Source organism: Hippichthys cyanospilos, chromosome 2 (genome assembly GCF_059441005.1).
Source record: "Hippichthys cyanospilos isolate Australia breed blue-spotted pipefish chromosome 2, RoL_Hcya_1.0, whole genome shotgun sequence".
Taxonomy (NCBI): domain Eukaryota; kingdom Metazoa; phylum Chordata; class Actinopteri; order Syngnathiformes; family Syngnathidae; genus Hippichthys; species Hippichthys cyanospilos.
The window spans coordinates 32,762,212-32,787,480 of NC_142370.1; the positions used below are offsets into that span (position 1 = coordinate 32,762,212).

General features: G+C 37.3%; 2 protein-coding genes across 2 annotated transcripts; both read left to right on the top strand.

Annotated features, from left to right (window-relative positions):
- The first annotated feature begins 230 nt into the window (after positions 1 to 230).
- On the top strand, positions 231 to 4,200 carry LOC148428308 (uncharacterized). Its single transcript, XM_088408371.1, has 2 exons — positions 231 to 806; positions 3,346 to 4,200. The coding sequence occupies exon 2, from the start codon at positions 3,366 to 3,368 to the stop codon at positions 4,011 to 4,013; it is 648 nt and encodes a 215-aa protein (XP_088264497.1). The 5' UTR covers positions 231 to 806; positions 3,346 to 3,365; the 3' UTR covers positions 4,014 to 4,200.
- Positions 4,201 to 4,588: 388 nt separating this feature from the next.
- tmem201 (transmembrane protein 201) lies at positions 4,589 to 19,949 on the top strand. The gene is made up of 11 exons (XM_088404329.1): positions 4,589 to 4,805; positions 4,995 to 5,115; positions 5,207 to 5,401; positions 5,473 to 5,652; positions 7,237 to 7,580; positions 7,652 to 7,849; positions 15,037 to 15,254; positions 16,364 to 16,426; positions 17,137 to 17,421; positions 17,587 to 17,706; positions 18,850 to 19,949. The coding sequence occupies exons 1-11, from the start codon at positions 4,705 to 4,707 to the stop codon at positions 18,942 to 18,944; spliced, it is 1,920 nt and encodes a 639-aa protein (XP_088260455.1). The 5' UTR covers positions 4,589 to 4,704; the 3' UTR covers positions 18,945 to 19,949.
- Positions 19,950 to 25,269: the final 5,320 nt, after the last annotated feature.

The window sequence follows — 25,269 nt, forward strand, 5'->3', positions numbered from 1 at the left end:
CTTTATTCATAAACTAGCTACATCAGCTTCTTTTTCCTTTTTCCAGCTTTTGAGACCTGTGCAAGCCTGATCAGTGACAGTCTGCTGCCCTCTGCTGGTTAGAATTACAAATGATTAATGAAAAGATAGCTAGCTAGATAGCTAGCTAGATAGCTAGCTAGATAGCTAGATAGATAGATAGATAGACAGACAGACAGACAGACAGACAGACAGACAGACAGACAGACAGATAGATAGATAGATAGATAGATAGATAGATAGATAGATAGATAGATAGATAGATAGATAGATAGATAGATAGATAGATAGATAGATAAAGCAGTTTAAAAAGAAGCTTGTTCGAGATCAAGCTGGCTAGAGAACTAGCCATCTATCTAGCTAGCTAGCTAGCTAGATAGATAGATAGATAGATAGATAGATAGATAGATAGATAGATAGATAGATAGATAGATAGATAGATAGATAGATAGATAGATAGACAGCTACTGTATATATAGCAATCTAGCTAGCGATAGATAGATAGATAGATAGATAGATAGATAGATAGATAGATAGATAGATAGATAGATAGATAGATAGATAGATAGATAGATAGATAGATAGATAGATAGATAGATAGATAGATAGATAGATAATACATGGATGGATGGATGGACGGAGGTGGTCAAGAATTCATCTGGGTTCAAAGGTGTTTCAGACAATACTGTAATGTATTTTTATTTTCCAGAGAGATAGAGAGCGAGGGGGAGCAGAATCATCATCATGGTTGACCCGGGAAATGAGCTACATCACTTCATTTGTTTGAGGTATGTATTTAATAAGAAATATATTTACGTATTTACGTTGTTTCCGCGTTTTTTTTTTTTGCGCTTAATGGAACCGAAAATCCGTTGCGAAAACTGAAATCTGCAAAATCGAACACCCAACCCCCAGGAATTTTCATGCAGGTGTATGTGGGTACCAAGATTGTTATAGATGAGAAAAGGATATATTTATACTTTACATATTTGACATAAAGATCACCGCAGTACACATATTTACTTAATCAAATCTTAAATGATTAAACTTATACAGTAACTGTTCTGTTATCCCTTCCTGTTTCCATCCCTTGACTGTAGCTAAAAACTTGAAATTCCGATTTATTACAAGAGCACACAAGGTAACAGTTTCCCAAAACTTTCTTTCAAAATGAGTGCTATGGCTCAATAATGTTTGGGACACTTCTTTTTTTTTTTTCACCCCCAATAATGGCATACCCGCTTGCCTGGTGTGTTAGGACCTGCCTGGTTGTTGCAATGCTGCACGTATGCATGTAGTGCTTAAATAATCTCTGTCTTCCATCAGGAATAACCCGTTTGAAAAATATGTTACACCGGTCAAAAAGGAGATGTCAATTTCGCTTTTGAATTCAAGACACTCATGTTGACAGCAGTGTGGAAGTCAGAAGGTCATAGCTCAGACGCCTAAGGCTGCACTGCCGAGTCAGGACGCTTAGAAGGACCAATTGAAAATGAGAAAAGAATGACAATAAGTGGGCTTCATGTCAAATGTCACCTAGACCAGCAGCACTAGTTTAAAAAAAAAAAACACTCGCATAACAACAACAAAAAATACATTGGGCGCTCGATACGTCACGATTGGAATTATATCACCAAAACCTTTTCTGTTGTTGGTTCACATCACATCTAATTTCCTCGTTTTAAGTCAAACAAGTCAAAGGTAACAGGAGCGAAAAAAAAAAGTTCAAATTCTACTTAGCGGGTTTTGAGAAGGAACGTAAACGAGGAAACACTGGACTATATTTATTTATTTATTTGCTTTAGCGATCCTATCTGAACCCTTTAAGTGCTAAAGTCGCAATATTGCCGCAAACAACTTTGACAGTATCCCTTTATCGCTAACCATTTTGAAATAATGATAGAAAAATGAAATATTTTCTTTCAAAAAAGATCAAAAAAACATTCTAAATTGCTATAAATGATCATCTCTTCACTTCCTTTGCACGCAAGGAAAAAAAAAGGATTTCAATCATTTCCTAATCATGTTGTATTATTAGATTTGACCATCTAGCGTTGTCTTAAACCGAAAACGACAAATAACATATCCTGTTTGACAACGGCTGGTATTGTCTTTCAACACCTTAATGAAAACATGGAGGAAATGAAGGTGAACTTCACGATGGTTGCTTCATCTTATGGAATGTCCTTGCGTAGCGAAAGGAAAAGTTACAATGATAAAGTTTCAAACACTTCCCAAATGGCTTTTAAAGTGACAGTGTGTAATATTTCGACCGTTGTTCGTTTTGAAAACCCACAATAAATTTCAGTAAGGTAAAAATAACTGAATTCGCTCAGTTCTTGATTTTCCCACGTGGCTCGATTCATTGTTGTTCAAATAAGTTTATGATTGTGTGTATATGCATTATGACCGAAATTAATAAACGAGTCAAATGGAATATCTTTCCGTGTTTTCTAATAAGCATGAGACATTATAACCTTTACGCGATACTCTTTGTTTTAGTAACGTTCCTGCGCGTGAACAAAGATGGACTCGGACGGCGGTTCAGCCTGCTTGCTTCTTTTCTTGAAAATAACACCGTAACAACCTCAGCTATAACACAAGTGCTATTAGCTGTGAAGTTTCAATTTGCTGTTTATAGGATGCACCCATATTTTTGACCTTTATTTTTTGGGAAAAAAAAGTGTAACTTATATTTGGAAAATTCCGATCGATGGTTTGTTTGCTAATCTGTGCCCTGCATTCTACTTGACCTGTTAAGAGTCGTGTTTTCATTTTGTTTATGCCTGATAGTGATTTTAAAACATATTTAACTAAGAGATTGAACTTTTGTCCGTTTGTTTTGTCATTTGTAGCGATAAAACTTCATAGTTTGTCCCTAATGAACCAGCAAGTGAAAAAGTGTGTCTTTGCAAAAAAGTATATTTATTGGGAAGCGCTGCTGTGGGGTCAGATGTCTTGTTATTTTTCAATTTTCAAACAAAATAATCCATCTCCAAAAGAAACGATAACACAATACAGATGTATTGAACACACACACACACACACACACACACACACACACACACACACACACAATGAGAAAGATATTACAACATATGAATATATTCAGTACGTGCAAACTTTTCCTGCACCACTGTAAATGTTAAAACGTACTTTCAAAAAAATAAATCACTCGGTCCAAGAAGAGCTTTGAAGATGCAGTTCACACGCTTAATTGCCGTGGGAAAATCATCACGTGACAATTAAGTGTTATCATAGCTACATACAAGAAGGGTCAAGTGCGGGGCATCTGCGTCGTCAACCTGCTTTGCTCAATATTCAAAGGACGCCAACGATACGTCGCCATGGTGGACAAATCTCCACTGGACCTCAGCATCAACCCGAACCGGCCTGAGCCCGAAGTCGCCGGCGCCGAGGAGGAAAAAAGGCCGCCTTATACTTACACTGATCTCATCGCCATGGCCATTAACGACACTTCGGACAAGAGGCAAACTCTCAGCGGCATCTACGATTACATCACCTCCAGGTTCCCCTTTTACCAGAAGCACCAACACGGCTGGAAAAATTGCATCCGGCATAATTTGTCCCTGAAAGAGTGCTTCGTCAAGGTGCCAAGGGCGAGCTACGGCGAGAGCGAGAAGGGCAACTACTGGATGTTGGACCGAGCCGAAAGAGCGACCGAGAGCGAGCCCAGGCGGAGGCGTCGCCCCAAGGTGCGCGGCAGCGCCCAGGGTGACTGCTCCGGTCAGACCTCCCAGAACAACCCGGCGCCGTACGTGAGCCCGTTTTGGAGCGTGCACCAACCGAGGTTTTACCACGTGCAGCACAGCGACTACCCTGCTGGGAGCAACTACTACATGCCGACCCAGTATGGCCCAGTCTACCATCCGCAGCCGGTTCTGGTGCAGCGGGGCGGAGAAGTGATACCGCAGGTGTACCCCAATATGGGCACCGGCTCGCTGGAGTACGCCTACCAATTTTCACCGCTGTAGGAGGCAAAGTGGAGACTTTTGAGCTGTGAGACGTTCGTTTCAAATTCTCACTCCCGAGTTCCGGAATAATTGTCGAATATTGATACTTGATGCTCATATTGTTTTGGTTGATGTTCATATGCTGTTGTTTATGTTTGTTAGCAGTTCAACCACGTTTTACCTCAAGTTTTTTTTTTTTACTTGAAGGTAAACTGCATCATGTTTGTTAAATAAACGTTTTTTGCAAGCTTATAAGTGACCATTAATTGTGTTTTGATTAAGCACGCCGTTCTCGAAAGTATCTTCACATTTTGGATTATTTTCGTTCCTAAGTTATGCTAAAAAAGACATTTAGGAGTAGAGTTGCTGTTATTTTTCAAATTTTTTCCCCAATGCCTCACAATACATCGAATTTCATCGAAACACGCGAAATGATGGTTTTAGTGGTTTATTAATTCGAATACAAAAAAATAAATCCGACGAATATTTTAAAAAACTTCCTTGAGTGCGTATGCGATTTTAAATAATAATTTAGCAGATTCATATTAGGACGCGTCCTAGAGATGACGTGTTTCCGTTTCCGGCACATGGGCGTAGACAAAGACAGGCTTACTTGCCGCGTTTTGATTCTGTTTTTTCCATGAATGTTGACGGTTTTTACAAGTAAACAAATTAGTTATTTATTCCCGCAACCAGTTTTCCCGTTCTTGCAATGGAGACGCTCAAGGACCTTATACAACTCTACCCTCAAGTGTTGTGCAGCGCTACAGCGTTCTTGACCGGCGGCGCTATTATCTACAAGCTTGCTAATAGGTAACAACATGGCACGATTGTTTATCCCCCTCGTGTCAACACAACCAGCAAAAGTATTTGAACATGCATGATGCAATGTTGCTGTATCTAAATGACTGATTTCGATATGGTGTTTTTTTTTTTTTTAATGAGTTTGCATCATGTATCCGTTCGTGTGCAATGATTCAAAACAGACTCATCAATTTGCAGGAAAAAGCCTTTGAATGCCACCGTGAACTGCTGGTTCTGCAATCAGGACACAATAGTTCCATATGGCAACAGGAATTGTTGGGATTGTCCCAGCTGTGACCAGTACAATGGCTTCCAGGACGTAAGTTTCGCCTCAATCTTCATGATTGATTGCACAAGAAGTAGAATGTGTCAATTCTCCGTAGCTAAACGTTTGTTTGCCTTGATATTAGAACGGGGACTACAACAAGCCCATTCCGGCCCAGTACACAGAGGATCTGAACCACGGAGTGTTTGGCAGCATTCCTACGCAAGTGACTCTTGGTACCATGCAATGGGTGAACTCCAAGATGCTCCTTTGCAGGAAGTGCAATCACAACCAGTCAACTAAGATCAAGCTGCTTGCTTCTTTCATCCCAAAGGATGACGTGCGTATTAAATCGCTCGATCTGCCGCCGTCATGTCCGGCGAGAGTAATCTTTTCTTCTCGATTCTGTAGGGCAAATATGATGAGGAGATCGACGCTTACAAATGTCACCTGGAGGAGCACTATAAGCTGTGCAGGCCGTGTCAGGCAGCTGTGGATTATTACATCAAATATCAGAACCGCCAACTTAGGACCGTGCTGCTCAGCAATCATCTCAGACGCACACAAGAATCGCTAAAGGGCTTCATAAACGTATGTGCAGATTTGCCAGGAGGGAATGTTACCGGAAAAACAAAGTGTGAATTTGCACAACGCTTCAGAGTCCAATGCCTATCCAGTATGTTTTTTTTTTAAACTCTATTTACATGTTTAACAAACTTGGTTAAACAACAAAGACGTAATTACATTTCTTACTTGTTAGCAGCATATTCTGCCGTTTCCCACAATGACAATGTAACAGATTGGTAGTTCCTTTATCGTCAATTGAATATGATTTTTGAAAGGTGGTAAAGACTTGATGGCTTTGAGACATAGTGCAAAAATAATCGCGATTGTTTTTATTACCACCATTTTTTTTTCATTCGTGATAATAATTGATAATAACTGATGATAATTTCAGATATTTGAGTCACAATGACAAGTCAAGCTAATCAAAATGCAAACACTGTTCGGAGGAAACACTTCAAAACAAAAGCGTTCCAGCATTGGCATCAAATTTTGTGTTTATTTTGAAGTAGGTCAACGTAATAGCGTTGGAGGTGTGTTTCATTATTTTAGTGTTATATTGGTGGGCATCAATTATAAACACAGGAATACCAAAAATCCCATAGTTTAAAGGGACAATGTGTACAATTTCAACCGTTTTTCATTGCAAACAGCAGGAGGCGCTGCATTTACCATTTCTGTAGCTATAACAGACACGGCAGCCTCCGGAGGAGTGCCACCCCCCACGTATTATAATTTAATGAGAACTCGGCCTATGATTATATTTAAAACATACTGTTGGTCATTAAAAACACGTTTATCTGCAAGTTTTTGATATTTATAATTGTTTAATATATTCCTTTTTAATGAAAAACGGTCTAAATCTTACACAGTGTCCCTTTAAGCACCCTCGTTACTCACGTACTTGTTTCACCCCATGTTGCTGAAGTCTTCCCATTCATGCAATTAACACACAGGTGTCAAAGTCAAGGCCCGGGGGCCAGATCCGGCCCGCCACCTCGCTTTTTGTGGCCCTTGAAATGCTGATTTGACTTCAGGTTTCTGACTAAAATACCAAAATTGCAAGTTGTCTTTAACTTTTAAAAATTTGGGGGAAGAAAAACTAACATTATCTTATTCTCCAAATCTCTTTTGAACTGTTTTTGCCGGCTTCTGATATCAAATCTTGGTAAATGTGTGATCAACACACTTAAAATGTATTTGAATTCACAGGCCCTCTGACAGAAACTATCACTATAATGCGGCCCAAAATAAAAATTTGTTTGACACCACTGAATTAACATGATCAATTGACACAATTGCCCCTCCTCCGACAGCCAATGTGCAATATGAATTAAACATGCATCCTTCATGCATCCTTCACATTTTTTCCCGCCAAGCAATCCACAAAGCACGTGAAGCGAATCATCCGTCCAGATCATGGAATAATTCTTACAAACCCCCGCAGTATTGAACACAAAGTAGTTTTCTTTTAAAAACCATTTGGGACCTTCCAGCTTGGTTCTCATTTGAGGGACCCCGTGTATTTATATCAAGCAGGAAGTCCAAAATTACCTCTGCAAACAGCGACGCGAAAGCGCTTATTTTGAGCCTTGCGCTATGTTTCCGCAGGGCTCCCTCTCCGCATCCTGCCCTCTGGCAGTCATCCTCCTCAGATGCCTGTCTTTTCTCATATGTGCTTTCCTGCTCGCCACGTTCTTCTCGCCCGAGCGCCAGACGGCAAAGGAGGGACTCCCCCCTCTCCAGCCCGGCGCCCAAAATGCGTCCGCTGCTAACAAAGGCAACGACGGAGGCCCGCAAGCATGGCGGAGCCTGCTGGAGCTCCTCCCACTTTCCGCTCCGATCACAGAGTACGCCGAGCTCTTGTGGTTCTTCGGACGAGCTAATCAAACGGCGGTCGTTTGTGCGGGCTTGTCGTCGTGCCTCTTTGGTCTCCTATTAGCCGGCGCCGCTAGGTAAGTGGCGCTCATGTGCGGATGTCCGTCCGAGGAGTTAAAATCAATCATTTTTCCGGTGCGATCGTCAGGTTGAGGAGAATCGACATTGTGTCTTCGGTGCTGTGGTTCCTGCTTTTGTGCTGCCACCTGCTGGCAGCGCACGCCGAGGCTGACGCGCGCAGCTGGACCGCCGCGCGCGTCACGGCGGCGCTCTGTTGCCTCGTCTGCTTCGCCGCCGCCGCCGCCACGCGCAATCCCCTGAGTCATCGAAGAGGCGGATATCCAAGGTCAGAAACTCGGCGCTGATGTGCTTCGGCTGCACTTGCTGCCACATGTTCATTTTTTCATCTTTAACAACCGGAATCACGCCGAAAAATTTGAGACAAAGGGACCTTAGCATCAACCTTTAATGGTGATGGTGGAGAGTATTCTGTGTTTTTACAAATAGTACTTAGAAATAGCAAATTGAAACTTGTTTGATTATTGCGTCACCGCATCATCACGTGGAAAAAACAAAACATATTTAAATAAATAGCTGGTAAACTAGAGTCCTCGCTTTTGGAGTTCCGTTCGTAAAGCGGCCACGTAACCCAAAGTTGTATACAATTTAAAACATGCGATAGTGAACATTTGTCTAAAAATAATTCTGGCTCTTCAATATTAAACAATTAAAGGAACAGCACTAATTATTAGGGATGCACAGGAATTATAATAAACTTTTCCCGCCACAAGCTGCGTCCTGCACAAGTCTGCAAATAATTGATGGGAAAAAAAAGAAGAAAAAAAATGAATCAACACTGCGACAGTGAGTGTTATTCTTGTTTAACGCCAGTTAAAGGGGACACATTTGAATGTGCTACATTTTTTTGTAGTTGTTACGACGTATTAAAAGCAAAGGCAGGCTTCTTCTTTATTTTTTTTTTTTTAATTCATTGACATACCAACAAACACCACAACAAAAGGCAGAAGCCTATTTACTTAATTAGATGGACCATTAAATAGGAAAGTCACACTATTCTGACATTTATTTTCATACGGAGTTAGCAGCTAGCAATAAAGCCCTTTTCAGGCACGTTCTTTTTTGGTTTTATTTATCTTTTGACTCAAAACCGAAAAATGTTTTTTTTATACCATTTTACAGCAAACATTTTTGGTTGCGCAGTGAATAGCACACAGTTCAAGGGTCCCGGTTAGAATCCACCTGGCTCCGGGCTTCCTGTGTTGAGTTTGCATGTTCTCCCCGAGCCCGCGTGGGTTCTCTCCGGGCACTCCGGCTTCCTCCCACACTGGCAGGCGAATTGGCCATACTGAATTGTCCTTAGGTGTGATTGGGTGGGTGAACGGTCGTTCGTCTCTGCGTGCCCTGCGATTGGCTGGCAACCAGTTCAGGGTGTCCCCCGCCAGCTGAGATAGGCGCCAGCAAGCCTGCGACCCCCGAGGGGATAAAGCGTCTCCCGAAAATGGATGGATGGATTTTTGGGGGCCCAAATTTTGCTGCATCCCTACTAATTATGTTAGTAAATGATTGTGAAGACATGCAGTATTTTTACACTACTGCGCAAACTAGTTTGTCGCGTGTTGCTACTATTAAAAATGCAGCTCCGGTTGTATTTTTTAAATGTAACCACGCACACATTTATTTTAAAACTTGTAGCATTTTTTTTCTTTTACTTTTTAGGTCACTATAAGCTATAAAATCTCTTTTTTTTTTCTTGAATCAAGAAAATTCACATATTGCACCATTTTAATCATAGTTAAACCATAAATAACTTCAAGCTAATATTCAAATAGTGTACAAAAATTGTATCTATAAAACAGTGGGAAACGCTAAATTCTTCCGTGCAATTAACGTCAGTATTTGTGAAACGAAGAAAAAAAAACGTATCGTTGTAATAGCAATTTTTTTTAAACATTCTGTGACGATGCTTTCCTCAATGGACGACTTTTCATTTTGAAGTATTTATTGCATATTAGTCAAGTTCTAGAATTAAGTTGAGAAATCGCTGCTGATATAATTTTGCACCGTAGTTTCGCAATGGCGATTTTTGAAAGATCAGCGTCGAAAGTCTTTTTGGAAAAGGAATTGGTTTGTTGCTCTAAATAGGCACATAGCAGTTTGTTTTTCTTTTCTTTTTCACCATCTGATTGTTAAATGTTGGAATGCAGCCATTACTGTCTGATCATTCTGTCTTCCACACACCAGCCAATGTGCGGAGTCTTTTTTTTTTTTTCATAGATAGGAAAAAATCAATATGCTCACTGGGCACTTGATAAGATATGCGTGCTTAAAAAAAATATCGAACCGTTGTATGGACAAGTTAGAGTCAAGGACAGTAAAAGCAATAAAAAGCTTTCAGCTTTCATTTTTAGACTCAATCACTTATTTGAAAAATATATGCGTAAATAGGTACCAGGGATGTAATGCTGGACTCTGGAAAATGTTAAATTACGTCTTTGGGATTGAATGAATTGACTTTGAATGCTAAATGATTTTTCATACAATTAGTGCTTTTACACATTTTATCACTCTGTGTACCTAAAATGACATTACATGCTAAAGGCTCAGGTAACGACCAGTCAATTCCCGTTCACTTGCCAATGTCACATGACCGACAGTTGAGCCGTGATTGATTGTTACCCGAGCCTTGCGCGCAGAGGAAGTCGTTTTCTGTCGACGGCTAGTAAAAAGTATCTTTAAAGGTAGCTTTCGTTCTAAAATTAATTATCGGCTTAGTATCAACTTTTTACTGCTAAAATGGCTAAATAAATCCCTCAAAGCAATTTATACACAATCTATGAACTCATTTAAAGTCACTATTTATTTATATTTGTTTATTGATACATATATATATATATATATATATATATATATATATATATATATATACACACACACATATATGTATATATATATGTGTGTATATATATATATATATATATATATATATATATATATATATATATATATATATATCTGTGTATATATATGTGTGTGTGTGTGTATATATATATATATATATATATATATATATATATATATATATATATATATATATATATATATATGTATGTATATATATATATATATATATATATATATATATATATATATATATATATATATATATACACACACACACACATATATATACACAGATATATATATATATATATATATATATATATATATATATATATATATATATATATATATATACACACACACACATATATATATATATATATTTTTTTTTTAGGAGTTAATTTCTTCCATTTAAGACTTAATAGCACAGAACGATTGAAGAAAATTGAGATTGTAATTTCTGGCTATACCACCCAGGCCAACAATGTGTGTCCAGCTAGTACAAGTTTTCCAAATTTCCAGCGGCCTACAGCGGCTCTTTTGGCTGGTGTGTGCCTTTACTTCAGCCTTTGTCACTGTCAACTTGCTTGATTTGATGTCAACTATCCAACTCTCAATCCGAGGCAATGATTCCCAACCAGAGTGCAGCAGCCTATAAACAAATGTCACAAAATCTGCCTGGAAATGACATGATAAATTGCATTATACGTTTTGTTCATCTATCTGAGCTAATGATTGGAATTCGGCTGTGTTGAAGAGAGAAAACCCTAAAAACAGAACTGGAGTTTGTGGAACTGGTGCCCAGATTTCAAACTTTAGGGCTAAATTGAAACCAAGTCAGGTTTGTGTTAGCATTTTTGTTTGGTGTTGTGTTACGAGTTTATTCCTTTGGCTCAAAGGTTGGGAAACATTGATTTCAACTGATTTTAAGCTAGGTTCACACTGCAACTTCAAGTGACCCAATTCCGATTATTTTTTCTTAATGTTTTATGTTATTTTTTAAATGGTGGTAGTGTGGAGGACACACATCTCTTTTTCTTCCTCCTTTTCCGAATGCGATCCAGGCCACTCGTGTACGTGTTACTAAATCCGTTACTTATGCAATCTTTAGTTTGAACACCCTTGTCGAATTCATCCTACTCGCACGTAACAAGCAAGCGACAAACGTCACAATTCTACGTTGAAAAAGGTCATGGCAAAGAAAAAAATTACACCCGTCCCCTCTTCAGTATAATTTACTCCTTAAGTTTAACAAATTTAAAAATATTAATATAATATCGGTATGACAGGATTTTTAACATCGCCATTTATTTACGTCTGTAAACACTAACGTCAAGCATGCCCGTTGTCTGCGACGTCACACTGTCCTCAATGCGCATGCATTTATTTGGAAATGTGAACAAGTTTACCCCAAAAAATCGGATTTGACAAAATAAATAAATAAATAAATCGGAGTTGAGCTTTAAGCCCTGCAGTGTGAATCTAGTCTTATTTGGGATGTTGTATGTGTTAAGCACGCGTCTTTTGAAGCACTACTGTTATTTCGAGTGTAGCCACAGCATCATATGCCAAACTTGTTTGTGTTTTACTAATGTAGTGAATGTTTTTTTTTAAATGCACTGTACCAATGATCCTGAACATTATGTGAAGTCCAATGGACATTAGGGCTGCACGATTATGGACAAAATAATAATCACAACTATAATGCTCAATATTGAAATCACGATTCTAAATCGCGATTATTCATCAAACGTTTGGTCAGACATGTCTATTTATTGCCCTTTTTTTTAACCAAGCAGTAAACAAGGCTTCGACGCTTGGTACTTACAAATAATAAGAAGGGTTAGGGTTAAAATAAATAAATAAAGTAAATAATCATTAAAACAAGTTCACCCCCCAAGACATGGCAAAATATTTGGTACACGGGGCAACACAGCTAACTTATTTGCTGAGTGCAAAACAATTAAAAAAAATGAAGCCTACCTAGAACTAGGCCCATTTATTTAGCAAATTTGAATCAATTAGCCGTCAAAATGTCATATTCGGTCATTTCAACACAAATTTCTTCCAATTTTTGCCATTTTTTGGTCTCAATTGACAGTTAGCACTGTATAGATTAGAAATCAGGTGAGAAACTCAACGCCATTTCACGCTGGTAAATAATATATTAGGGTGAGAAAAGCAGAAGCTTTGGTCAAACATTGCCCCCTGCTGGTAGGATAACAAAGCGCACGATTTGACTTGTCATACATATAAAGCTCTTGACTTTTTAAATGTTCATATCGCCGAGGATGATCTTAATTACTTGGGGCAGCCAATATCGTGATCGCGATTAAAATCCCATTAATTTTGCGGCCCTAATGGACATAGTGAAAATGAAGTATTCTCGATAAAGAAAATGTTAAAATTACACACAGCAAAGAAGAACGCTCTGAGACCTGCAGCTGCTGTGTCCTGCGGCCTGCAGTAAATTCATTTTGAATTTACACTTTATTTACCTGAAGTTAAAAGCTATTCTCATTGGAGATAGACCAAGTAGCAGATAGGAGCCGGTGAAGTGTCCAAAAAGTCTCAAGCACGGGTCATCAACACCATGCTGGCAAGCACCATTCGTCGCATGAATGGAAGGCGGGCATTTTTTCTGAATGCTTACCAGCGATTGGCCTTTGGGAATTCCTAGGGATCGTTCGAAAATATAAGCTCTTGCAGAGCTTGACGGAAATGGAGGTAAGGCTTTCATATTGGTTTTTTTTTCCAATTAATCTTGTAAAATCATGATTGTGAGTAATCACAATTGTTTATTTTGTCTATTCTTTTGGTCCCTTCATAAAAGGGATTTCACATCAAAGGGAAAGGCGCAAAGGAGCTGAAATTTCACCCAGATGGGAATTTTCAAAGTTCAAAATGGCCAAATTCTTAATTATCACACTAGCAGGAGTGTGCTAAAATACTGCAAGGGCGATGTGGAAGGAAATGATCCCAAAATGGTCAAAATCCTGCACAAGGGTTTAATAACAATGAAAGTAATTTCGAACTGGAAATCAAACTTGTAGTTTTTCCCTTAATCACCAACCCAAGAACGTTGATGACCCGTGCTTTAAAGATCTTTCCTATTTTTCACCTGTTTGGAATTGTTTGTAATCTTGTTATTTAAGCCTTTGTAGGATTTTTTTTGCTGTGAATATTTAATAAACGGCTCATGTAAGCACGTGTCCTTTTTTGTATGGAAAGCTGTTTTGCTCAAATAGTTATTTGACGCACCGATGGGCATCTTTTCACCGAAGCCAAACTTAACTGCCGCTAACCGTCTCACTCGGCTTTATTGCGCCAAGTTGCTGCATGCGCAAGTGCTGCCTTGCTGCTCGACAGCTGCAGCATCTTCTCTGCTGCCGTTGGATAAAACATTTGCCGTGAAAAGCCTCTTGAGAAGCCGTTCAACTCCGTACTAGTATCGTCTTCATCCTCTCAAGTCAAATGATTCACAGCACTAGTGTGATTGTTTAGATTCATTTCTGAACCACGCACTAATTATGAACTTTTGGAATTTTGTCATGGCACAACGCTAAAATTGTCCAAATTGTGGCCAAAATTTCTCATGTTAAAATTTCCTACTAGAAAAGTGGAGTCACAATAAGTAAGTCAAAATTCAAGACTATTTATTTAAGTTTCTGATATCCCTCTGAGGGTCAATGTACTGGTTCAGGCTTTGTCCTCACAGGAAGTAAGACAAATGATCTTACGTGAAAAGACGGAGAGTGTAGTGAATGAACTTTAACTTCAGTATTCACCCATTCAATCCCAATGGTGTATTTTTATTATGTTAAGAGTACAGACATACAATCCCCGGTACATATTTCATTGTTTTGCTAAAGGTGTGTCTAAAAATGGCTGGTGCAAAATAGACTAAAATAGATTATTTTACGTAATTCAGTACTAGAGTAATCAATTACTTTAGTTACTAAAGTGATTGATTATTTAAATACTAGGGCACTTATTGTAATTCATTACTTTGTAATTTTTTGGACCTCCCTCAGCCAAACTTAAAAAAAAAAAAAAAAAACTGTGTGAGTGTGTGTGTGTGTGTGTGTGTGTGTGTGTGTATGTATATATATATATATATATATATATATATATATATATATATATATATATATATATATACTGTGTATACTGTATATACACGTGTGTGTATACTATATATATATATATATATATATATAGATATATAGATATATATATATATATATATATATAGAGATATGTATGGATATGTATGTGTGTATATTTATATATAGTATATATATATATATATATATATATATATATATATATATATATATATATATATATATATATATATATATGTATGTGTGTATATTTATATATATATATATATATTTAAATATTAAATATAAATTAAATAAAATTAAAAAAAAAAAAATTTAAATATAAATTATTTAAAATAATTATTTAATTATTTAAAGGTGAAATAAATGATTTTGCAAAAGAAGTTTTGCTCTCAACTCAGTTCTTGCAGTTGCTTTCATGTCCTTTTTTTTCCTCATGATTCGAGTTGCCCATTATTAGACTGTCACTCCTCTTGTTTTGCAGGAACCTGACAGATTCCTCCATGCGCTCCCTAAGCGACCAGCCCGCCTTGCTCACTCCCGAAATGATCCGCTCTTTCATCCCTTCGCCTCCCCCCAACATCTCCAAGTTGATAAATCAGCAGAAGTCCCCCCCGAAAGCCAAGGGGTCGCTGTCTTCTCTACCGAGCCGCCTCAAGAACGCCCTCTGCCTCGGCACCATTTCCAGCTTCGCCGCAAACGGTACTTTTGGCACCGATGACTCCTTTCCGTTTCAATATTAAGTTCACGGTTTTGAAGGGTTCTATTCCCGGCGCAAAGTTTTGTCCCAAGTCGGAATTCCCCCGTCGTGTATCACTCATCCACGCTAGCGCAGTAGGAACGTGGGAATTTCTGTAAATGCCTGTGAAAAAAGATCGTAGTTAAGTTTAAGGGGAAAAGTAACAGTTTTTAAATTGCTACTCAAAATATTACACTGTTTGGTTTAGCTTGACACATCCTCGTGATGACTTTATCCCAAATTGGCACCCATCACATTACAGATCTTCCAACATTAACGCATTCATATTCAATCTCTGATCTACGATGGCTGCTAACGTGACCATTAGCCGTACGGTGCATTCAAATGCACTCCGTCATTTTCAACTCCGACAAAAAAGGCCATTGATGCATTTAATGTTAATATTTTTTATTATTGATGATAAAATAATAATGTTGTTATTGTTGGTCAGTAAAAATGTTGCTTCAGGTTTTAACCGGCAAACAAAAAAAAATGACCCACAAAATTAGGAAATTGCTCCTGCTCCTTGTCTTTCAGGAGTAACTTCCTAATTTTGTAGATCTTTTTTTTTCCAGTCGGAAATTAGTTTTTCACAAAACCGCTCCGCAAAAAAATAAATAAATAAATAACCTGATATGTTTCAGAAACAATCCACTGCAATTTCGACCTGGGGTGTTCAAATCCAGTCCTCGAGGGCCATTATATACTATATGCAGCTTTTTGATATTTCCATCCTCTTGAACGCCTAATTCAAATATTCAAGATCGTTATCAAGCTTCCGCTGAGCCCGCAGATGAGCCGATCATTGGAACCAGTTGTGTTGTGGAAAGAAACCTGGAAAACATGCAGGATATCCACCCTGGAGGACCCAGTTTGGACACCCCTGGTCCACGGTTTCCCAAGGCTGTATTCATAATCTTCTGCCACTAGGAGGCGTGAAAGACCAAAATTTTGATACCAGCTCAATTTGTCCAGTTCACTTAAAAACCTTGTTAATGTAAACGGAGACAGGCAAATCACCAACAACTGCTGAAAATGAATGTTTAAAAACAAAAGTATCATTTTTTTTCAGATTCAGGTTACTTGTTCAGTGGAAGCAGACCGGCTTCAGTCTACAAAGAATCCCCTCCCTCAGGTATTTACATGCAATACCCTCAATGATCAAATATAGTCCTCTTTGCAGAGCTTACTGATTTTGAAACCAAATATTTCCATATGGGATGGGACTCACGCAACAGCCAATCACGGCGCACCTGTTTGTTGAGTTAGATCACGTGACATTCACAAGCAGATCTCTTATTGATTGATACCTGAGCTGCGGGTAAGTGTGATGTCATTTTCAAAAATCTTATTCCAAAAATGCGTTATGAATCAGGATCATGTGTTTCCACAACTGGGACTGCAAAGAACTGTGACGAAAATATTTGACCTGACTTTAAGCCTTTGCTGATGGATCTGGTCACTAATAATCATGACTTAGCTTATGAGTGTCACATGACCAAAACTAAGAAGGCAGGTGAAAACAATTAATAATGTCATATCATTTTTAATAAAACGTGATACCCTGAGATCTCGTTACCCGTCCCTGCGTCTCATCTCGCAGCTTGTGAGTTTTCGTAAGGAAGCTCAGTTCTCGGGGCACTCCTACAAGATTTATACATATATATATATATATATATATATATATATATATATATATATATATATATATATATATATATATATATACATACATACACATACATACACATACAGCTTGTGAGTTTCGTTAGGAAGCACAGCTCTTGGGGCACTCCTACAAGATTCGTGTATATACATGTATTTCTAAATCCCCGTTTACCACAGACTACTTTTCAATGAAGTCCTGGAGTCGGCCATCATCGCCCGGACTGTCGGCAACTCCCTCTCTGGACGGCTCGGCGACTTCCAGCTCAGGTTCAGACAGACACACCCGTCCTCTCATCAGCCCGGCCCGTCTCAACTTTAGCAGCCCCAAGCCGAAACCCGCCAAGACAGCATCCGTGTTCAAGTCGCCGCCGGTCTCCCCGTCGCCTGTCCCGCACATGGACCAGACCTCCGTTTACAGTGGACGCTTTTCACCGGGCATGGCCTTTTTTCCGAGCCAGAGCGGTAAGTAGTTTAGAATTACTCGTGGTCAAAGATAAACGCGTTAGCCCCACAGATGGTACCAGAGCCTTTTGACCTTATTTAGATCCTGACAATGACTTTTAAATACAGATTTACCTCCACTTGCGAAAAAGACGAGACGTGTGTAAGAAACTTTACGTCTCGCAGATTTAACTTCGATTCATGAAGACGGCAGCGTGAAGGGAAAAGCCAGCAGCACGTCGGGATCTTCGACATCGCTGCTTGACGCTACGGCAAGATCGGCAGAGACCAGGGCCAGCTCGCAAAGTAAGCTCTCAAACCTTCACGCGCGCTTGATTTATTTACAGACGTTAGAAGTCAGAAAAATTGGAAACGCCGTAAAATTAAGATTGAGAGGTCAAGCAATGCAAGCGAATAATTTTTGATTCATGCGGCTGCAAGGCTGCCATTTTTAGACACTACTTTGAACTAACAAGAAAATATTGGAAAAAATATATATCTGGGATTGAATGTCTGGACTCTTAAATTTTAAGTGACATTTATTGGAATTGAATGAGTTAATTTGATAACTATTTTTCATATTCAATGAAAATGACGTCCCTTAAACTGAAGGCAAATGACCAATCGCTCACGGTTCAGTTTATGAATGTCACATGACCAACAGGTGAGTAATGATTGGTCATTCCCTGAGGCTTGAGGACAGGTGATGTCATTTTCACATGACGCAAATAAAAAAAAGTCTTTTTAAACATATTAAATGTAAATGAATTTTAGTTCTTAAAATATTTGTTTTACCGCTAAACATGCTAGAATAAATGAACTATCCTTTTAAGCAAATTATGTTGTTCAGGATTGTTTTTGTCTGAATAGGTTTTTTTTTTTAAGTAAATTAAACCTTCAAATAAACGTTTTGTTTGGTTTATCCTTCCATTAAAATTGATTGAAATCTTTATACGATTTAAGAAAATCAAGAATTTGTTGTTGTATTGCCCAGGTCTAAATCATTGGGCTTACTAGTGCTGGACACTAGGGGGTGCCAAATCCCTGGTGAAAAATCACCTTCAATATAATTCTGTTCAAACAAATAAGTTCTAAAGTTTTAATTCTAACGTAGGTCAAGAGGAAAGAAGAGTTCAATTCTAAAATGAATAAAAACAATCAACATGAATAGGAACAAAGTGAATTGATTTTAAAATCAACATTCTTGCCCGGATTGTGCGTCACCAGTGTTGAATTATTATTGTGGTTGGTCAGAAAAAAAAAAAAAGTAAAATGTTTCCACGTCCTCGTCGTTCCTTTTTTTTTTTTTTTATGTTTGTAATTATCATTCTGTGGATGTGGTCATTGAACGCACCTCGAGTGTATTGCCGAACGCAAGTGAGTGCTTCCTTGTACTTCAAAGGAATCTTAACAGCTAATATTTCTTTCTTTTTTTTTCTTCTTGCAAAGATACTGCACGGCGAGTGTGGATGGCGCTTTTGTTCGTCAGCTTGAGCGCCAACCTGCTGTTTGCCACGCTCTGGATGTCCTATAAATGGAGGTGATCAGAAAATGAGCAGGTTGGTTCAACACGCTTAGAAAGACTCCGTCGTATCCAAAACCAGGTCTCCAGTTTTAGGAGTTTGGGATCTGCTCGTCACTGGATATTTCGATGCAGAATTTTGAAAGCATCCGTTAAGGAACTTTAACGTTACGGTTTGCAGTGACCGGCTCTCCACTTGTGCGTATTTTCACTGCTCTGCTCGATTTTGAATGCGGACTGCTCAAGAAAGGGGTCGTATTAAAAATGACAGTTACATAAGTTGATATTTTATGGCGTGTTTTAGCTGTGCGGTTTTTTGTTTTTTTCCTACGGTGCTCGTTCAAAGTTGGCAGAGGTCGCCAGGCGTTCACCTGCGCTGCTCTTCGCCCCAAAGAAATTTTGAACACACTCAAAACAAGAGCAGCTTTTTGCTGACGTTTTGGCGACCTCTAGCGGCCTTGAACTTCTTGGACACTTGCCAGCGTTGGAACCGCTGGGATTAAATGAGTTGGGGATTTTCAATTGGACTGACCCCATCCAAGTTTTTTTTGTTGTTGTTGGGAATTGCGGAGGACGGTGAAACAATCGAAACTGTTTTTGATTTCTGGAGCGCGAGAACGTCTCGTTTTATATTGACGCATCGGTCTTCAAAGTCATACAGTGAAACGTGAAAGTTGAAATAGCAGAAAAACACCATTTGGAAATTATTATTGCCAAAGTATTTGATCTTAATTAATATATTATATTATATTAATATTTTGGATCAAAATGATGGCAATATTGCAAACAACACTGCTGGATCCTTTGAATGTAAAAGTAACGCCGTGTGCATAATTAACATGTAAAAATGTATTGCCGACCGCTCACTGCAAGTATTATTTATTTATTTTTGCTGTCAAAGCCTTTTTGAGCTTGAACTTTTTATCTTGAAGGCTCTGGAATGATTTACGTATTTGTTGTGTGAATATTTTTGAGTGAAGTGATTGATTTTGTGCAGTAGGGAATAAAAAATATTTTTCTAACTGTACCAGTTTTAATTCATTAATTCATGCATAAACTTGCCATTAAATGAATTTTCTTGGATTCGGAGGTAAAAGCTACTGTAAATATGCACAAAAGTGAAAAGCCAAGCTGCAGCGCTTACCGTAAACCAAAATATATAAAATATAGTGGAAAAATTAGCTGCTAGCTGGGTGTTAGCCATTGTTCACGAGTGTAGGTTAGCCTAGAAGCCTAGCGAAATTCAAGACACGGCAATGCAACTTTATCCATATAATGCTTTAATTACACAAGGTCATTCAAAGTGCTTTTCACGGTTAAAAGTTTTGGAGCGCTTACGAGACTATTTTGGTACCAATTTTGAATATGTATGTACAATTTTCATGTTTTTACTGCTGTGAGAGTTTCCTGCATTGCAGACAGACAAGTTAAATATAAATGATCTTGCCACGGGCACTCCTCGGATGTCGAACGACTGCAGTCTTAAATGATTAAACCTTGTACAGTAACTGTACTGTTGTCCCTTCTCATTCCCATTCTTTTTCAACGTAGTTTCACGGAGAGCCGCGGTTACATCAGCGTGACGCCCAGAAGTCTAATTAAAGTGAAGCCTGACCAGACATGCTTACAATAGCGCCTACACTTGTAATTCCAGTGTATTACAAAAGAAATCTAGGTAAAAGAAAATGCGGATTTAAAAAGCCCTGGTTACATGTAGACAAGGCCTTATAGTCCCCAAAAAAAAAATTCCGTACCGTAAAAAACAAGATGAACAGCTGTACTCATATTTAAAACCCTACAATTCGATTTTCCATCAAAATATCAACCTTGACGGAGGTTTCCTCTCAATTTAGCACTCTGTTGTTTATGCTAGAATTTCGTCAATTCTTTTTATAAACACCCTGATAATAATACACTGGAAAAGCCTGTTTGTCGCCTTTAAATATACGGTGGCCCTGTTACGAGATGAATCCGTTCCGCGGTCGGGCTCGTAAGGCGGGCAATCCAAAATGATGTTAAATAGCTAATGCGTTTCGAACCCTAGGTAAAAACATCAAAATTGTACATACATAGTAAAAATTTGATATCAAAATAGTCTAGTAAGTGCTCCAAAAAAAAAAGTAAAAAGTAAAAGTAAAAAAAAAGTTTTTTTTTAATGCTGTGACCGCCCGCCCTGAGCTGGGCCAGAAGCAATTCCAAGGAGGCGACCGGTCACTTGTGAACATATCAAAATTGTACATACATAGTAAAAATTTGATACCAAAATAGTCTAGTAAGTACTCCCAAAAAAGTAAAAAGTAAAAGTAAAAAAAAAGTTTTTTTTTAATGCTGTGACCACCCGCCCTGAGCTGAGCTGAGCCAGAAGCAATCCAAGAAGGCGACCGGTCACTTGTGAACATATCAAAATTGGCGGTTTTTATTTGGCATCGCTTCATGTGCAAAAAACAACCAAAAAAAAAAAAAAACAACATCCAAAGTTATTCGAGCTGTACGAAAACGTCTAATAATATTTGGGGCTCGTTATTGCAATCATCTCTCCTAGTATTAATATATGGACGTCGCATATGGATGTCTATTGTTTTTTATGAAATCAAGTTTCCTTGGCAGTGTTGTAAAATATTGTTTCACATCGGACGTCTGCGAACGGAGCTCGAATTCACTTTCTTTTCACTTGAAACCACATTAAGATTCAAATGAATTAATTTTGCAGCTACTCAAGTTCTTATTCATGAACACGTCCACAAAACTGCCCCAATTCATGAGTGAATTAACTCATTCAATCCCAAAGATATATTTGGACTTATTTTTTATGTCCAAACACTCAATATTAGGTAACTTAATTATATTTTTGTGGGTTTTTTTTCTAGTCTTCAGAATTCTAAAAATGGCTAGTACCAAATGAATAAAAGTAATCGATTGAAGTAATCCATTACCTTGGTAGTTTAAAAAAAAACAATGATTACATTCGGTATTTTAGGTAATTATATAGTAATCACTTACCTTAGGACTCAAGTATTAAATAACCTGGTGTACTTAGGTGCTAAAGTAATTGCTTCGTACTTTAGCACCTAGAGTAATTGATTGCTTTAAATACTTTTGTTCCAAAGTAATCTTTAAATATTTGAGTACCCGAGTAATCAATTACCCACCTCTAAAGGAATGTATTATCTCAATACTTTAATACCTGAAGTCATTACTTTTGTACTTGTTTACCTAAGGGTAAAAGTAATTCATTATTTTAGTACCTATTTACAGAATGTAATAGATTACATTACTACTCAATACATTTAGTAACAGCCATTTTAGCTTGTCCTTTCACCAAACACTTGAAAATAATATATTAGTATTTACCAACCCTAAAGCTATTTATTAGCTTTGTAATTTAGTACCTAATTTACAAATTAGATTAGCACTTGATTACCTCAAGTAATAGATTACGCGAGTAATCAATTACCCACCTCTAAAGGAATGTATTATCTCAGTACTTTAATACCTGAAGTCATTACTTTTGTACTTGTTTACCTAAAGTAATTCATTATTTTAGTACCCATTTACAGAAAGTAATAGATTACCTTAGCACTCAATACATTTAGCAACAGCCATTTTTAGCTCCTCCTTTCGCCAAACACTTGAAAATAATATATTAGTATTTACCAACCCTAAAGCTATTTATTACCTTTGTAATTTAGTACCTAAATTATAAATTAGATTAGCACTTGATTACCTCAAGTAATAGATTACCCGAGTAATCAATTACCCACCTCTAAAGGAATGTATTATTTCAGTACTTTAATACCTGAAGTCATTACTTTTGTACTTCTTTACCTAAAGTAATTCATTATTTTAGTACCCATTTACAGAAAGTAATAGACTACCTTAGTACTTAATACATTTAGCAACAGCCATTTTTAGCTCCTCCTTTCAGCAAACACTTGAAAATAATATATTAGTATTTACCAACCCTAAAGCTATTTATTACCTTTGTAATTTAGTACCTAAATTACAAATTAGATTAGCACTTGATTACCTCAAGTAATAGATTACCTGAGTAATCCATTACCCACCTCTAAAGGAATGTATTATCTCAGTACTTTAATACCTGAAGTCATTACTTTTGTACTTCTTTACCTAAAGTAATTCATTATTTTAGTACCTATTTACAGAAAGTAATAGATTACCTTACTACTCAATACATTTAGCAACAGCCATTTTTAGCTCCTCCTTTCATCAAACACTTGAAAATAATATATTAGTATTTACCAACCCTAAAGCTATTTATTACCTTTGTAATTTAGTACCTAAATTATAAATTAGATTAGCACTTGATTACCTCAAGTAATAGATTACCTGAGTAATCCATTACCCACCTCTAAAGGAATGTATTATCTCAGTACTTTAATACCTGAAGTCATTACTTTTGTACTTGTTTACCTAAAGTAATTCATTATTTTAGTACCTATTTACAGAAAGTAATAGATTACCTTACTACTCAATACATTTAGCAACAGCCATTTTTAGCTCGTCCTTTCACCAAACACTTGAAAATAATATATTAGTATTTACCAACCCTAAAGCTATTTATTACCTTTGAAATTTAGTACCTAAATTACAAATTAGATTAGCACTTGATTACCTCAAGTAATAGATTACCCTAATACCTAATTACAGAAAGTAATGGATTACTTTATTATATATATATATATATGTGTGTGTGTGTGTGTGTGTGTGTGTGTGTGTGTGTGTGTGTGTGTGTGTGTATCTATCCATCCAATTATCTATCAAAAAATGTTATGTCACGAGGGCTGAATGAGTTCATATGCGCCTCGCTAATTTTCTTTAGCATGCAAAATTTTTCCTCCTTCAGTTACATGCAGTAAATATTTTCATCCAACAATGTTATTGCATAATCCACATCATGTCATCGTTGTTCTTGGTGGTTAGAAAAAAAAAAATCACAATATCAGATTGCATATTTCTCCCCCCAAGATAATAAGACTCCATATATTTCTTTACAACAATAAATAGCCAAATACATGGACATGTATAATTTAGTTTTCTTTTTTTTCAGAGATGCTTTGGGAAAAAAAAATGTTCACGTTCACAGTCAGTACCTCCACGTAGGAGGAGAACCTGCTCCTCAGGAAAAAGACTTCACTCATTGGCCCTTAGAAAAGTCATGTGACCATGTACCAAATCGGGCTGGGCAACTCATCAATTTCTTCCAGTGGTTCTCAACCGATTTTCAATCATTTTTAGATTAAAAAAAAAAACAAAAACAAAAGACTTCCCACCAAAAAAAAAGCCCGTCTGATTTAATAAACTCTGCAAGAGCTGTCAAAACTAATCATAATCGACAAGAAATTAATTTCAATTGAATCACCAACTTTTAATATTAGAGTAATTGATTTAAGACGCACAGTAATTCTAAGATTTCTTTCATGAACGCAGACTGATTATCTTTTGTGTATAATCAAAAGAAGATATTTGAAGTGTTTATCAGCGTTATTGTGGGTTATATTGAATGCATCTCAAGGGATATTTGGTATTATTTTCACAAGAGTCTAAACATTCAATCTCTGGTACTAAATGAATTTAGCATTCAAGTAATAAACTGAATTCGATTACTTTAGGTGATCAATTACTTTAGTCATACTTTGTAAATTAAACTAAGTAAACTAAGTAGCTAAAATAATCCATTTCTTTAAGTACCGTATTTTCCGCACTACAAGGCGCACGCTCAATTAATGACATATTTTAAAACTTTTCCCACATATAAGGCGCACCGGATTATAAGGCGCACCCTCAATTCATGACATATTTTCAAACTTTTTCAATCACAATACAGTAATACTCAAAGTAATTACAATCATAACTCAAATAATAACTCGAAACTCTCAATAGCATCATAACTCAACTGTAAACACACAAAAGAAACAGGTAAAGATTACTTTATTATTTCATTCCCCATCTACCAATCTCAATATTGATCCACATATAAGGCGCACCCGATTATAAGGCGCGCCATCAGTTTTTTTTTTTTTTTTTAAATTAAGGCTTTTAGGTGCGCCTTATAGTGCGGAAAATACGGTAATCAATTTTACATTAGCTACTAAATGACTTTTTTGCTATAGTAATTAAGTAATTAATGAATTACTACTTAATTATTTGAGTATTAGCCATTTTTCGATCCTCCTCCGGAAAATGAACGAATCAGTCACTCAGTAAATAAATAAGGTAAATAAATAAATGAGATTGAATGTGTAGACTGTCAAAAAAAAAAAAAAATCAGAAATTGATGAGTACTGTACTGTATCAAAAACCAGATTTTTCTTTGGGGGGGGGGGGGG